General features: G+C 52.2%; 1 protein-coding gene across 1 annotated transcript in view; it reads left to right on the top strand.

The window, feature by feature from the left end:
• Window positions 1-16,952, top strand: part of WDR35 (WD repeat domain 35) — a 262,917-nt gene that overhangs the window by 36,159 nt on the left and 209,806 nt on the right. The window contains exons 3-5 of the mRNA XM_075341137.1: window positions 2,542-2,613; window positions 10,347-10,439; window positions 14,525-14,653. Coding sequence (XP_075197252.1) covers window positions 2,542-2,613; window positions 10,347-10,439; window positions 14,525-14,653 — 294 coding nt within the window. The remainder of the gene's footprint in view (window positions 1-2,541; window positions 2,614-10,346; window positions 10,440-14,524; window positions 14,654-16,952) is intronic.

Below are 16,952 nucleotides of genomic sequence, written 5' to 3'. Positions count from 1 at the left end.
TGTCTTTTTGCTGCTAGAACCGTTCTCGAACGTATCTAGAACTATCGAGCTTTAGCAAAAAGCTCGAGTTCTAGTTCGATCTAGAACAGCCCCCAAAATCACTGGAGCCGCGAACTGGAGAACCGCGAACCGCGCTCAACTCTAGTCACATGTACACATCTCACAAACGACACTACATCGTTCAGCAATATATTGTTTGACCAAGGCGGTCGTGTGGATGTAGTTCGTCGTTTGCAGGGTGTCAAACGTACCAATATGTCTGCTGCGTTCCAAACGACGAACAATATTTTTAAACTGAACGACGTGTCAACGGTCAACAATTTTCACCCTATTTGTGATCGTTCGGAGTCGCATGTAGGTGTCACATGCAACAACGTCGCTAACGATGACGGAAGTGCGTCATGGAAACCGCGACCCCGACGACATCTCGTCAGATAAATTGTAGCGTGTAAAGCGGGCATTAGTTTCATCAATTCTTTGAGGATAAGAACCAAGAAAAAAGAAAAAGAACCAAGAAAAAAGAAAAAGAAAAAAAGTTTCTTTTTTTTCCCTATTTAGCAGTCCATTACGGACTCATTGACTTGCATTGCCGTTTTTGATTCGACAGTTGGATCAATATCAGATATATTTCTTGGATTTTGTTTGGTGCTTAAAAAATCATGACAAATGGGAATGGCCACATTCACTATTAAAGGTGGGAGTGCTGTCCGTGATAAGCATGTATAAAGGCCCTTTCACACTGCCTATGGGTGTCCGCCTTCAGTAGGCATATGTGTCCAAAATGGTGTACGAAAGCGCACACTGACTCCTACTGCACCATTTTAATTAATCGCCCCATTGGCGCATATATCCAAATCCCATTTTTTGCGGTGGTCAGACGCAAGCCCCGACGGGACCACTGAAAGTGGAGAAGAACGCAGTGTGAAAGGCCCTAAAACGTGTACTCCAAGCAAAGACAAGTCAATGAGCCCTAACTCTTTGAAAGCCTTAAGGGCGCTTTACATGCTACAATATATCTTACGATGTGTCCGCGGGGTCACGTCGTAAGTGACGTACATCCGGCATCGTAAGGTACATTGTAGTGTGTAACAGCTACGTGCGATTTCGATTGAACGGTAAAACGTTTATCGCACGCACGTCGTTCATTTCCTAAAAATTGAACGTCAGGTTGTTCATCGTACCCGGGGTATCACACATCGCAGTGTGTGACACCCCGGGAACGATGAACAGATCTTACCTGCGTCCCGCGGCTCCCGGCCAGCAATGCGGAAGGAAGGAGGTGGGCGGGATGTTTACGTCCCGCTCAGCTCCACCCCTCCGCTTCTATTGGCCGGCTGCCGTGTTACGTTGATGTGACACTCACCTTTCCTCCCACTCCAGGAAGTGGATGTTCGCCGCCCACAGCGAGTTCGTATGGAAGGTTAGTACGTGTGACGGGGGGTTATTCGTTTGTGCGGCACATTCAACAAATTGAACGTGCCGCACATACGATGGGGGCGGGTACGATCGCAAACAATATCGTATGCTTAATTGCACGGTGTAAAGCAGGCTTTAAAGAGAACCTGTCAGAAGTTGTTTGCCCTATAAGCTGCGGCCGCTACCAGTGGCCTCACCTAAATCGGGCGCTGTGGTGAGTGTGGCTCAAATAGGCATCTTCGTCCTCTGGTGCCGACGCCTCCTCTTTCAGCCATCTTTGTTCTCCTTCCTCTGAAGCCGCAGTGCATGACGCGTCCGATGTCATACACACTCGCCGGCATTCAGGTCCTGAGCAGGCGCACTTTGATCTGCCCTGAGGAGGGCAGATCAAAGTATTGTAGTTCGCATGTGCGGGACCGGCGAGTGTGTATGACGTAGACACGTCATGTACACAGACTTCAGAAGGAGGACTAACATGACCGAAAGAGGAGGCGTCAGCACCGGAGGACGAAGACGCCTATTTGAGCCACATCCATCGCAGTGATCGGTTTAGGTGAGTATTATAAAGTGTTTATGTGCTACACAGCGGCCTGAGCTCTTATATACAGCATGTTAGAATGCTGTATATAAGAGTCCACTGGTGGTGGTGGCCGCAGCTTATAGGCCGAACAACTGGTGACAGGTTCCCTTTAACTGTGTGTCATTCTTTGAGTAGGACCGCCCACTGGACTACTGGATGCAGACTATACAGTCCCTGTAAGGCACACATGGCGCTCTATAACTACTTAGTGGGCAATGGCGATCTGAGCAATGGAAACCTCATGTCACATAGTATAGGGCCAAGAAGTAAAGGGTTCTGTGCTCATGAGCTGTTCATAATCAATTTAGTGGTAACATTCACTCAGTTTCATTAATATCATTGGCCGTAGTTAAATCTAACACATATATACATATTTTGTAACTTGTCACATAATTTCCTCAATAATATCTTGATTGTTCATGACTTTCTGAATCATTTTTTTCTGTGGTTTACAGCTTCATTGTTCAATAAAAAAAAAATAATAATAATAATAATGTCTTTATTTCCTTTTATTATTGGGCCAAACTTCTGATTTCACTTTGCAGATGATGCCAAGTTGAAAGGTCTCGCTGCACCCAGTAATCTGTCCATGAATCAGACCCTGGAGGGACACAGTGGTAAGGGGGTTCAGAGCGGGGGATGGGGCGTCTTTTTGACATTTATGGGCCGACTCTTGCTCCATTAAGTTTTAAAGAGGCCGTTCAGCTTGGAGGGTAATAATTATATTTATTCATTTATATAGCGCTATTAATTCCACAGCGCTTTACATACATTGGCAACACTGTCCCCATTGGGGCTCACAATCTAAGGTCCCTCTCAGTATGGCTTTGGAGTGTGGGAGGAAACCCACGCAAACACGGGGAGAACATACAAACTCCTTGCAGATGTTGTCCTTGGTGGGATTTGAACCCAGGACCCCAGCGCTGCAAGACTGCAGTGCTAACCACTGAGCCACCATAATAATCATCCATTATCATATGTGGGGTGCTCTAGAAATGTCTTTTTCTTTGTCGCTCTATTGGGAGACCCAGACAATTGGGTGTACAGCTACCGCCTCCGGAGGCCACACAAAGCACTACACCCAAAAGTGCAAGGCCCCTCCCCTACTGCCTATACACCCCCCGTGGGATCACGGGTTCCTCAGTTTTCAAGCTTTGTGCGAAGGAGGCTGACATCCACGCATAGCTCCACTGTTTAGTCAGCAGCAGCTGCTGACTATGTCGGATGGAAGAAAAGAGGGCCCATACTAGGGTCCCCAGCATGCTCCCTTCTCACCCCACTTTTGGTCGGCGGTGTTTGTTAAGGTTGAGGTACCCATTGCGGGTACGGAGGCTGGAGCCCACATGCTGCTTTCCTTCCCTATCCCCTTAGGGCTCTGGGTGAAGTGGGATCTTACCGGTCTCCAGGCACTGAGGCCGAGCTCCATCCACAGCCCCTGGGATCTGCTGGACATGGAGCTGAGTATCGTCAGGGACAGGACCCTGCTACATTAAGGTACTCTGTGTCCCCGTGCAAATCGCGCACACACACACCAGCATTGCTGGGTGTGTTAGTGCGCCCGGGACAACAGCGCTGCGCGCGTGTGCCACACTATCTTCAGCTAGCTGAAGGAGTTAATGGTTTGGAAACGGTCGCGCCGGCCGCTGCTGTCAGTTTTAACTGCGGCGCGGCTGGGACTTGTGGTTCGCCGGGGACTTCCGCGCTGGCCGTGCATGTTTGACGGCCGCGCTTACTACTACAGTCCCCGGCTTTTTGCGGCCTAGTTTCGTTTCGTTCCCGCCCCCAGGCCTGCCAGTCAGGGTGGGGGCGGGACGCTGTGCAGAACGTCAGCGCCGAGGGCTGGAGTCTACTTTACATACTCCAGCCCTCACACTGAGCACAGTGGGATGCTGGTTTCCCGCTCTTCGTCTGAGGCACGCCCACGGTCCGCCCCTCTTCACAGAACGCCGGCAGCCATTCCTGCGTGCAGTTTGGGCTGGAGAAGGGGAGACAAGTTATGGGAGACCCAGGCACGGGATTCTAGCGACCACACACCCGCTTTTAGCGGGCGGTAAGCGGCACCTCTGGTGCCTACCCCACTAGTGCCAAAGTGTACAATTGTATTTTTATGCTTGCATGCTATACATTGCACTGTACGGGCGCTGGTAATTCTTCACTATATACCCTCCTAGATTGCTCTGAGACAACAGCATGTCGTCCGCAAAATCCAAGGGTGCCAAGGCACAGGCTTTCTATGCTGCCTGTACCGCATGTGGGGCTACTCTACCGGCAGGTTCCACTGACCCCCATTGTGTGCAGTGCTCGGCCCCTGTGGCACTTGTTCGGCCGGGGCCTCTGCTAGAGGTGACCCAGGGAGAACCACCTGTGAATACTGTCCAGGTGACGGGGACAGAGTTTGCAGCTTTTGCTGATAGATTATCTGTGACTATGACTAAAATCCTAGAAACTTTGCAGTCTAGATCAGTAACTCAGACCAGGGGCACGGTTGAATCACTGTCCCCTGGTCCCCCTCAGTTGGAACAGCTCCGGGCTCCGGAGGTGTCCCATGCATTCCAGGGTGACGGCTCTGACACGGACGACAGTCCCAGACAGCCTAAGCGAGCTCGCTATGAGCGGCCCTCGACTTCATCACACTGGTCAGGGTAACCAACAGGAGGACTCTCTGTACGACGAGGCAGAGGTAGCTGATCAGGATTCTGATCCTGAGACCGCTCTCAATCTGGATACACCGGATGGTGACGCCATAGTGAATGATCTCATAGCGTCCATCAATAAAATGTTGGATATTTCTCCCCAAGCTCCTCCAGCGGAGGAGTCAGCTTCACAGCAGGAGAAATTCCATTTCAGGTACCCCAAGCGTAAATTGAGTGCCTTTCTGGACCACTCTGACTTCAGAGAAGCAGTTCAGAAACACTACGCTTATCCAGATAAGCGTTTCTCCAAACGGCTTAAAGATACACGCTATCCCTTTCCCCCTGACGTGGTCAAGAGCTGGACCCAGTGTCCAAAGGTGGATCCTCCAATCTCCAGGCTTGCGGCTAGATCCATAGTTGCAGTGGAAGATGGGGCTTCACTTAAAGATGCCACTGATAGACAGATGGAGCTCTGGCTGAAATCCATCTATGAAGCTATCGGCGCGTCGTATGCTCCTGCATTCGCAGCTGTATGGGCACTCCAAGCTATTTCAGCTGGTCTTGCGCAAATTGACACTGTCACGCGTACATCTGTTCCGCAAGTAGCGTCCTTAACCTCTCAAATGACTGCATTTGCGTCTTACGCTATCAATGCTGTCCTGGACTCTACGAGCCGTACGGCAGTGGCGTCCGCCAACTCCGTGGTTTTACGCAGAGCATTGTGGTTAAGGGAATGGAAGGCAGATTCTGCTTCCAAAAAGTGCTTAACCAGTTTGCCATTTGCTGGTGACAGACTGTTTGGTGAGAGATTGGATGAAATCATTAAACAATCCAAGGGTAAGGATTCATCCTTACCTCAGCCCAGACCAAATAAACCCCAACAGAGGAGGGGACAGTCGAGGTTTCGGTCCTTTCGAGGCTCGGGCAGGTCCCAATTCTCCTCGTCCAAAAGGACTCAAAAGGATCAGAGGAGTTCAGATTCTTGGCGGGCTCAGTCACGCCCAAAGAAAGCAGCCGGAGGAACCGCTACCAAGGCGGCTTCCTCATGACTTTCGGCCTCCTCTCTCCGCATCCTCGGTCGGTGGCAGGCTCTCCCGCTTTGGCGACATTTGGCTGCCACATGTCAAAGACCGTTGGGTGAGAGACATTCTGTCTCACGGGTACAGGATAGAGTTCAGTTCTCGTCCTCCAACTCGATTCTTCAGAACTTCTCCGCCTCCCGACCGAGCCGATGCTCTTCTGCAGGCGGTGTGCTCCCTCCGCTCCGTCATCGCCTCAATGTCTCAAGGAGATTTCCTAGCATCAATAGACATCAAAGATGCTTATCTCCACGTGCCGATTGCTCCAGAGCACCAGCGTTTTCTACGCTTCGTTATAGGAGACGAACACCTTCAGTTCGTAGCCCTGCCTTTCGGTCTGGCGACAGCCCCAAGGGTCTTCACCAAGGTCATGGCAGCAGTAGTAGCAGTCCTGCACTCTCAGGGTCACTCTGTGATCCCTTACTTGGACGATCTACTTGTCAAGACACCCTCTCAAGAGGCATGCCAACACAGCCTGAACGTTGCGCTGGAGACTCTCCAGAGTTTCGGGTGGATCATCAACTTTTCCAAGTCAAATCTGACCCCGACCCAATCGATAACATACCTTGGCATGGAGTTTCATACTCTCTCAGCGAAAGTGATGCTTCCGCTGGACAAACAGCGTTCACTACAGACAGGGGTGCAATCTCTCCTTCAGGGCCAGTCGCACCCCTTGAGACGCCTCATGCACTTCTTGGGGAAGATGGTAGCAGCAATGGAGGCAGTCCCTTTCGCGCAGTTTCATCTGCGTCCACTACAATGGGACATTCTCCGCCAATGGGACGGGAAGTCGACGTCCCTAGACAGGAACGTCTCCCTTTCTCAGGCGGCCAAGGATTCTCTTCAGTGGTGGCTTCTTCCCACCTCATTGTCAATAGGAAAGTCTTTCCTACCCCCATCCTGGGCGGTGGTCACAACGGACGCGAGTCTATCAGGGTGGGGAGCAGTGTTTCTCCACCACAGGGCTCAAGGTACGTGGACTCAGCAAGAGTCCACCCTTCAGATCAATGTTCTGGAAATCAGAGCAGTGTATCTTGCCCTACAAGCCTTCCAGCAGTGGCTGGAAGGCAAGCAGATCCGAATTCAGTCGGACAACTCCACAGCGGTGGCATACATCAACCACCAAGGAGGGACACGCAGTCGGCAAGCCTTCCAGGAAGTCCGGCGGATTCTGACGTGGGTGGAAGGCACTGCATCCACCATATCCGCAGTTCACATCCCGGGCGTAGAAAACTGGGAAGCAGACTTCCTCAGTCGCCAGGGTATGGACGCAGGGGAATGGTCTCTTCACCCGGACGTATTTCAGGAAATTTGTCGCCGCTGGGGGATGCCGGACGTCGACCTAATGGCGTCCCGGCACAACAACAAGGTTCCGGCCTTCATGGCACGGTCTCACGATCTCAGAGCTCTGGCGGCGGACGCCTTAGTTCAGGATTGGTCGCAGTTTCAACTCCCTTATGTGTTTCCTCCTCTGGCACTGTTGCCCAGAGTGCTACGCAAGATCAGGTCCGACTGCCACCGCGCCATCCTCGTCGCTTCAGACTGGCCAAGGAGGTCGTGGTACCCGGATCTGTGGCATCTCACGGTAGGACAACCGTGGGCGCTACCAGACCGGCCAGACTTGCTGTCTCAAGGGCCGTTTTTCCATCAGAATTCTGCGGCCCTCAACCTGACTGTGTGGCCATTGAGTCCTGGATCCTAGCGTCTTCAGGATTATCTCAAGAGGTCATTGCCACCATGAGACAAGCTAGGAAACTATCCTCTGCCAAGATCTACCACAGGACGTGGAAGATATTCTTATCTTGGTGCTCTGCTCAGGAAGCTTCTCCCTGGCCATTTGCATTGCCTACTTTTCTTTCCTTCCTGCAATCCGGGTTGGAAAAAGGTTTGTCGCTCGGCTCCCTCAAGGGACAAGTCTCAGCGCTATCTGTATTTTTTCAGAAGCGCCTAGCACGACTTCCTCAGGTACGCACGTTCCTGCAAGGGGTTTGTCATATCGTCCCTCCTTACAATCGGCCGTTAGAGCCCTGGGATCTGAACAGGGTTCTAATTGCTCTCCAGAAGCCGCCTTTCGAGCCTATGAGGGATGTTTCCCTTTCTCGCCTTTCACAGAAAGTGGCCTTTCTAGTAGCGGTCACGTCTCTTCGGAGAGTGTCCGAGCTAGCAGCGCTGTCATGCAAATCTCCCTTCCTGGTGTTTCACCAGGACAAGGTAGTTCTGCGCCCGATTCCGGAGTTTCTCCCTAAGGTGGTATCCTCTTTTCATCTCAATCAGGATATCTCCTTACCTTCTTTGTGTCCTCGTCCAGTTCATCAATGTGAAAAGGATTTGCATTTGTTGGATCTGGTGAGAGCACTCAGAATCTACATTTCCCGCACGGCACCTCTGCGCCGCTCGGATGCACTCTTTGTCCTTGTCGCTGGCCAGCGTAAAGGGTCGCAGGCTTCCAAGTCAACCTTGGCTCGGTGGATCAAGGAACCAATTCTTGAAGCCTACCGTTCTGCTGGGCTTCCGGTTCCCTCAGGGCTGAGAGCCCATTCTACCAGAGCCGTAGGTGCGTCCTGGGCATTACGGCACCAGGCTACGGCTCAGCAGGTGTGCCAGGCGGCTACCTGGTCGAGTCTGCACACTTTTACCAAACATTATCAGGTGCATACCTATGCTTCGGCGGACGCCAGCCTAGGTAGACAAGTCCTTCAGGCGGCGATTGCCCACCTGTAGAAAAGGGGCCGTTTTTACGGCCCTATCATGAGGTATTATTTTACCCACCCAGGGATTGCTTTTGGACATCCCAATTGTCTGGGTCTCCCAATAGAGCGACAAAGAAGAAGGGAATTTTGTTTACTTACCGTAAATTCCTTTTCTTCTAGCTCTAATTGGGAGACCCAGCTCCCGCCCCTGTTTTTTTGTATACACATGTTGTTCAGGTTGAATGGTTTCAGTTCTCCGATATTCCTTCGGATTGAATTTGCTTAAACCAGTTATTGGCTTTCCTCCTTCTTGCTTTTGCACTAAAACTGAGGAACCCGTGATCCCACGGGGGGTGTATAGGCAGTAGGGGAGGGGCCTTGCACTTTTGGGTGTAGTGCTTTGTGTGGCCTCCGGAGGCGGTAGCTGTACACCCAATTGTCTGGGTCTCCCAATTAGAGCTAGAAGAAAAGGAATTTACGGTAAGTAAACAAAATTCCCTTCTTTTTACCTCTATGGCTACCTTCAGTCTGTATCTATCGGCATGCTATGACAGCTATTAACGGAGTGGTCCGATCAGCTTATTTTACCAGGGAAAACTACGCTATTAAGACATTTTTTCTACATTCGCAACTGCTTTTGATTTGTAATAATACAAAGATGTCTCCAGTCCACCAGAGGGAAGCCAATTCCTATAGAGAAGCTTTTCATTTTGGCTCCTAAAAGAGAATACTGAGCGGGGACCCCTTAATGTTGACCATATTCCATAATAGGCCTCATGGACAGAGGTGCTGTACGGTTCATTACACATCCAACCACCTTAAAGGGAACCTGTCACCACTTTTTTGCCCTATAAGCTGCGGCCACCACCTCCGGGCTCTTATATGCAGCATTCTAACATGCTGTATATAAGAGCCCAGGCCGGGGGTATAACATAAAAACACTTTATAATACTTACCTAATGGTCGCATGGTTGGCCTTATGGGCGTCTCCGTTGTCCGGTCCCGGTGCCGCCTCTTTTGGCCATCTTTGTTCTCCTACTCTAGCCGCTGTGCATGACGGGTCCGACGTCATCCACACTCGCCGGCATTCAGGTCCTGAGCAGGGCAGATCAAAGTATTGTAGTGCGCCTGTGCGGGACCGGCGAGTGTGTATGACGTAGCCGCATCATGCGGACAGGCATCAGAAGAAGGACGAAGATGGCCAAAGATGCGGCGTCGGCACCGGACAATGGTGAGTATTATAAAGTGTTTTTATGTTACACCCTCGGCCTGGGCTCTTATATACAGCATGTTAGAATGCTGTATATAAGAACGTGATGGTGGTGGCCCCAGCTTATAGCCAAAAAAAGTGGTGACAAGTTCCCTTTAAGGCTTTGTGCGTACTGGGAAATTACCTTTTCTTAAGAAAAATCCACACCCTCTGGTAGAATTTCGCATTCACGGTAAAAACCGTGGTAAAAACGCAACCGCAGTTTTGCCGCGATTGCCGCGGATTTAGTGTTTTTTTTTCTGTGGGTTGGTCCCTGCGGTTTTTTACCATTATCTCTGGAAAAAACGCAGGTACCTGTGGAAAATAAGTGACATGCTACTTCTTTTTTTGCTGCAGAAAAGCTGCAGAAATTCTGCCCCAAAACCTGTATGGAAAAAAACGCAGTGTGCAGCATTTTGTTTTTCCCATAGATGTTGCTGGGGAAGGACTGCAGAAAGGTTATGAACAAAAACCGCACCTTTTCTGCAGCAAAAACCGCGGCAAATCCTGCGGCAAAAAACGCAGCGTGCGCACAGGGCCTAAGGGACCAGCAAACGCCAAGTCTGCAGCTTGTGATCGTTAACCCCAAAAAGTAGCAAAAAAATGTCTGAAGCTTCTAATAACTGGAAGCATGAAATGTACAGTTCTTGTGAACATAGGGGCAGAATTTTTTCTAGATGTCCTGTGTATCTTCTCCAGGGTCCGTACAGGTGGTGACCTGGAATGAACATTTCCAGAAATTGACAACAAGTGACCAGAATGGGCTCATCATCGTCTGGATGCTGTACAAGGGTAATCCTAAATCCTCACCGTACGTTAGTGACTGTGTGACTGATCATATAAAGTATCTGGGATTCATTAGACCATATGAAAGTATAAATTATGTGCACCCGAGAATTTTACACATTCTGTATGGGGAGAGCGGAGTCAGCTTAATCATTTGGCGAGCCTCTTCTCTGTGTGCATGACTAAAGGGTAGGGCTAAAAAAAGAATTGGCTTATTTTTCGTTTTATAAGACGCACTGGATTATAAGACGCACCCTAAATTTAGAGATAAAAAGGGGAACAAAAATAAAAAAAATGGGGTCCATCTTATACTCCAGTGGTCTCTCACCGGAGGTGGTGGAGCAGCGGGGTCACAGCAGGCAGGGGCGATGCTGAAGGAGCTGCGGTTGGGGCTGTGCTGGCAGCAGTGGGGGGCTGTGCTGTGTGGAGCAGAGTGGAGCGGTGGGTGTCACAGATGCTGTGTCGGTGGTGCGGGCTTCAAAGAAATAGTGCCCGGAGTCGGCGCGTGCGCAGATTGAGATCTCGGCTCAATGACAAGCTGAGATTTCATCTACGCACGCGTCTCCTCCGGGTGCCATTTTCCTTAAGTCTGCTGCTGGAAGATCAATGGGCCGGAGGCAGCGTGTGCGCAGATGAGATCTTGAGCTTAGAGCTCCATCTACGCATGCGTCGACTCCGGGAGCCATTATTTGAAGCCCGCACCGCCGACAGAGCATCTCACCCACCGCACTGCCCTGCTCCACACAGCCCCCTCCGAAACCAAAACAGCCGCCACCGCAGCCAGCACAGCCACCACTGCAGCCAGCACAGCCGCCACCGCAGCCCCCACCGCAGCCAGCACAGTCCCCACCGCAGCCAGCACAGTCCCCACCGCAGCCAGCACAGTCCCCACCGCAGCCAGCACAGTCCCCACCGCAGCCAGCACAGTCCCCACCGCAGCCAGCACAGTCCCCACCGCAGCCAGCACAGTCCCCACCGCAGCCAGCACAGTCCCCACCGCAGCCAGCACAGTCCCCACCGCAGCCAGCACAGTCCCCACCGCAGCCAGCACAGTCCCCACCGCAGCCAGCACAGTCCCCACCGCAGCCAGCACAGTCCCCACCGCAGCCAGCACAGTCCCCACCGCAGCCAGCACAGTCCCCACCGCAGCCAGCACAGTCCCCACCGCAGCCAGCACAGTCCCCACCGCAGCCAGCACAGTCCCCACCGCAGCCAGCACAGTCCCCACCGCAGCCAGCACAGTCCCCACCGCAGCCAGCACAGTCCCCACCGCAGCCAGCACAGCCCCCACCGCAGCCAGCACAGCCCCCACCGCAGCCAACACAGCCCCCACCGCAGCCAGCACAGCCCCCACCGCAGCCAGCACAGCCCCCACCGCAGCCAGCACAGCCCCCACCGCAGCCAGCACAGCCCCCACCGCAGCCAGCACAGCCCCCACCGCAGCCATCACAGCCCCCACCGCAGCCAGCACGGCCCCACTGCAGCCAACACAGCCCCCACCGCAGCCAGCACAGCGCCCTGCAGCCAGCACAGCCCCCACCGCAGCCAACACAGCCCCCACCGCAGCCAACACAGCCCCCACCGCAGCCAGCACAGTGCCCCGCAGCCAGCACAGCCCCCACCGCAGCCAGCACAGCCCCCACCACAGCCAGCACAGTGCGCCGCAGCCAACACAGACCCCACCGCAGCCAACACAGCCCCCACCGCAGCCAGCACAGTACCCCGCAGCCAGCACAGCCCCCACCGCAGCCAGTACAATCCACACCACAGCCAGCACAGTGCCCCGCAGCCAGCACAGCCCCCACCGCAGCCAGCACAGTGCCCCGCAGCCAGCACAGCCCCCACCGCAGCCAGCACAGCCCCCACCGCAGCCAGCACAGCCCCCACCGCAGCCAGCACAGCCCCCACCGCAGCCAGCACAATCCCCACCGCAGCCAGCACAGTGCCCCGCAGCCAGCACAGCCCCCACCGCAGCCAGCACAATCCCCACCGCAGCCAGCACAGTGCCCCGCAGCTAGCACAGCCCTCACCGCAGCCAGCACAGTGCCCCGCAGCTAGCACAGCCCCCACCGCAGCCAGCACAGTGCCCCGCAGCTAGCACAGCCCCCACCGCAGCCAGCACAGTGCCCCGCAGCCAGCACAGCCCCCACCGCAGCCAGCACAGCCCCCACCGCAGCCAGCACAGGGCCCCGCAGCTAACACAGCCCCCACCGCAGCCAGCACAGTGCCCCGCAGCTAGCACAGCCCCCACCGCAGCCAGCACAATGCCCCGCAGCCAGCACAGCCCCCACCGCAGCCAGCACAATCCCCACCGCAGCCAGCACAGTGCCCCGCAGCTAGCACAGCCCCCACCGCAGCCAGCACAGTGCCCCGCAGCTAGCACAGCCCCCACCGCAGCCAGCACAGTGCCCCGCAGCTAGCACAGCCCCCACCGCAGCCAGCACAGTGCCCCGCAGCCAGCACAGTGCCCTGCAGCCAGCACAGCCCCCACCGCAGCCAGCACAGTGCCCCGCAGCCAGCACAGCCCCCACCGCAGCCAGCACAGTGTCCCGCAGCCAGCCCAGCCCCCACCGCAGCCAGTACAGTGCCCCGCAGCCAGCACAGTGCCCCGCAGCTAGCACAGCCCCCACCGCAGCCAGCACAATGCCCCGCAGCCAGCAGAGCCCCCACCGCAGCCAGCATAATCCCCACCGCAGCCAGCACAGTGCCCCGCAGCCAGCACAGCCCCCACCGCAGCCAGCACAATCCCCACCGCAGCCAGCACAGTGCCCCGCAGCTAGCACAGCCCCCACCGCAGCCAGCACAGTGCCCCGCAGCCAGCACAGCCCCCACCGCAGCCAGCACAGTGCCCCGCAGCCAGCACAGCCCCCACCGCAGCCAGCACAGTGTCCCACAGCCAGCCCAGCCGCCACCGCAGCCAGCACAGTGCCCTGCAGCCAGCACAGTGCCCTGCAGCCAGCACAGCCTCCACCGCAGCCAGCACAGCCCCCACCGCAGCCAGCACAGTCCCCACCGCAGCCAGCACAGCCCCCACCGCAGCCAGCACAGTGTCCCGCAGCCAGCCCAGCCCCCACCGCAGCCAGCACAGTGTCCCGCAGCCAGCCCAGCCCCCACCGCAGCCAGCACAGTGTCCCGCAGCCAGCACAGCCCCCACCGCAGCCAGCACAGTGTCCCGCAGCCAGCCCAGCCCAGCCCCCATTCTCCACCTCCCTGTAAGCTGTATTTGCATTATAAGACACACCCCTCATTTTCCTTGCAAATTTTTGGGAGGAAAAGGGTGTCCTATAATCTGAAAACTACGGTAAAATCCTTATATCCTCTGACATAATATTTCTGGGGAGAGTCAGATGACGAGCTGATCCCACCGAAATAAACAGCTCAGAAAACATTTATCTAATGTGTATTGGGGCCAGAGTTACAGAAACAAATACACTTTTATTAATGCAGTAGTCGGCCACTGGAACTTTGGTTTTGTGAAGTTAGAGCTCTTCCCCCCAATATCTTAAAGTGTGTCTGTACTTTCAGGTTAAGGGTAAGCTGTCCTGTGTGTACATGAGGATTGTCACTATTACTGGCCATTATAGGGCTTGTGTCCTGCGTTTTTAGCAGTATCTCCCTCTGCCCAAGAAGCCTCCGGAGTGTCTCCTTGTGCCTTTCTGCGTGTTTTTCTCTCCAGCGCCTTCTCTCTTCTGCCTCCATAGGCTTTTTTATAGGCATCTGGTGTAATTTGATCCCTCACTGCAGACAGATTTGTAGATAGATTTGAGCAGTTTATGAGCGTGAATGATCAGGACAAGAGACAAAAAGTGACTAAGTGAAGATAAAAGCAGATTTCTCTAAGTTATATTGGAATGTTTCGTACATTCATTTGTACTTTTGATTTCTAAAACAGTTTAGTTACTATTTAACCATTTACTTTTTAAAAAATGTCACTGTAATAGATGAACATCTCATAAAGCGTGTTTAGTGCTAGCCTGGCCTGCTCCCGAATCTTGAGGTACATGGTTGTCATTTACAGTGCTGGAACCAAAACCAATCTGGACTGATGTACTCTATGATTCTGCCTAATTTAGATGTTTGCCTCCTTTTAGGCTCATGGTATGAAGAGATGATCAACAATCGAAACAAGTCTGTTGTCCGCAGCATGAGCTGGAACGCAGACGGTCAGAAGATCTGTATCGTGTATGAGGATGGGGCTGTCATCGTTGGGTCAGTGGATGGTAAGGAGATTTTGTCTTTCTGGTGCCCCTTTTCACTGCTTTACTTTCCTTTTGATGGGTAAAACATTCTCCACTATTGATTTTCACTTTCATTTTAATCACCAGGATTTTCCTATATAACGTAAAGCCAGTGCTATACTGGCACTATCAGGCTGATTCTATACATACCTTTAGTGGTCAACAAAGATGTATAGGTTTTGAAACACAAGCAAGTAATGTTTGTAAAATGAGCAGCTTTTTGATTGGCAGCAGCTGATAGCTGGGGTGGGTATTCATAGTGATTCCCGCCCCCCTGCCTGTCCATCCTCCCCCTGTTATTTATGCTAATTCTATTACAGAATCGTTTTACTAAGTGACTAGAAGGTCCTGTGCTGACGCCATACCCATGTGACCAGAAGGGGCGGGGCCTCAGCCAATAGACAAATAATGTTGCTTTCTGATATCAGCTATGTTGGCTGAGGCCCCACCTCTTCTGGTCACATGGGTATGACATGAGCTCAGGTCCTTCTTAGTTATTTAGTAAAACGATTCTATAATTTCATTAGCATTGATAGGCAGGGGGGAGGAAATCACTATCAATACCCACCCCAGCTATAAGCTGATCGGCAGCTGCTGTCATTCAAAAAGCTGCTCATTTTACAAACTTTACTTGCTTGTGTTTCAAAACCTATACATCCGAGCTGAACTAAAGGTATGTATAGAATCAGCCTGATAGTGCCTGTATAGCACTGGCTTTAGGTTATGTAGGAAAATGCTGGTGATTGGTGTGCTTTAATTGTCTTCTACAGGACTGACGGAGATAGTCGTTCTGGCAGTCTCATAGACGTGAATGGAGCTGTGATCACACATGCATACAACTATTCTTTTCACATTGGGGACTTTGGGCCCCTCTATTCTCCAGATTGATCAGGGGGCTCACTAATTGGCCTCCAGCAACCATACATTTATCACCTATCCTGTGTGATCATGTTTTTGTGGAAAAACCCTTTATACATTTTATACATGCTATCTTCTTTCTGCTAAAAACATTGCACTTTTTTATATTTTATATACATGATGATGGTATTTAGGATCATTATGATACCATGTGTACAAGTCTGCTCACGAATTGTGAACTTTTGCTGATACGTACCATGTGTCACATATGTCCCCAAACAAGATCCTTTTTGGTTCCTCACTTTTGATCATACATCCCACAATTGCAACCTATGTGCCTAGTTGCAGAATAAGGATGATAACACAGTCAGTGAAACACCAACTACTGATGCCCAATGGCCATAAGATTTGGTCTCCAGATTTTGCAGCCATTCAGCATTGGGGAGAGTGGAGTTTTGAGTGCGTGGAGTTAAATACTGCCGGTGGGATCACCCTAAGTTTGCGCTGTGTATGCAGTTAGGTATATACTGATCAGCGATAACATTAGAGCCACTCACAAGTGACATACACTAGTCACAAATGTTAGGGATATTTGGCTTTCAGGTGAATTTTATGTAAAATGTAAAAGGTTCAGGCTACAGTGATATTTTATTGTGAGAGTTGGGCATTTAAGTAGAAGCATGCAATGGTGACCTCCCCATCTCAAAAAATATATTGAAGCAAAAGCCAACAACAGTCGTGGGTATATATACCCCACCCCCAAATGTCAACATCCCAATAACTTGTCTCCTCCTTTTCGTAAGTGGAGTTATTGTCTGCCGAGGCATGGCACCCCACTCTTCTTAAAGGGCGTCCTTCGGGTCCTAGAGGTTTTGGGGTAGAGAGTTATAGCCTCTACACGGCAATTCAGATGATCCCATAAGTTTTCTATTGGATTCAGGTCTGGAGAAAGCGCAGCCGCTCCATTTGAGGTCCCCAGTCTCCAGCAGTCATTACCTAATGATGTGACCTGGATGAGATGAAGCATCATCTATAAAGATGAAATTAGGCCTGTGTTGTTCATGCATAGGCACAATGACTAGATTAATGATCACATGGTATAGTGCCATTATATAGTGACTAGACACACCTGCTCACACTGTAACACCACCACCACCAAAGGCTCATCTGGTGACAACAGTGGCTGATGCACAGCACTCTCCTTGACATCTCCATCATCGTTGGCGGGCATCATTTCTGCTCAGCGTGAATAGACTTTCATCAGTGAACAGCACTGAGGCCCACTGGTCTCTCGTCCAGCATAGATGATGCCTTTTTAACGATTTTGAGTTGTCTGAAGAGACACTTAGTGCCTCTCACCCCCATTAAATATGGCTGGAATTATGTGGCATTCCTCATTCCTCATCCAGTTCCGAAGGGTATT

The sequence above is a fragment of the Anomaloglossus baeobatrachus genome, chromosome 3, assembly GCF_048569485.1.
Source record: "Anomaloglossus baeobatrachus isolate aAnoBae1 chromosome 3, aAnoBae1.hap1, whole genome shotgun sequence".
NCBI lineage: Eukaryota > Metazoa > Chordata > Amphibia > Anura > Aromobatidae > Anomaloglossus > Anomaloglossus baeobatrachus.
The sequence above is the reverse complement of the archived record's forward strand: the minus strand, read 5'-3'. Positions and strand labels throughout refer to the sequence as shown.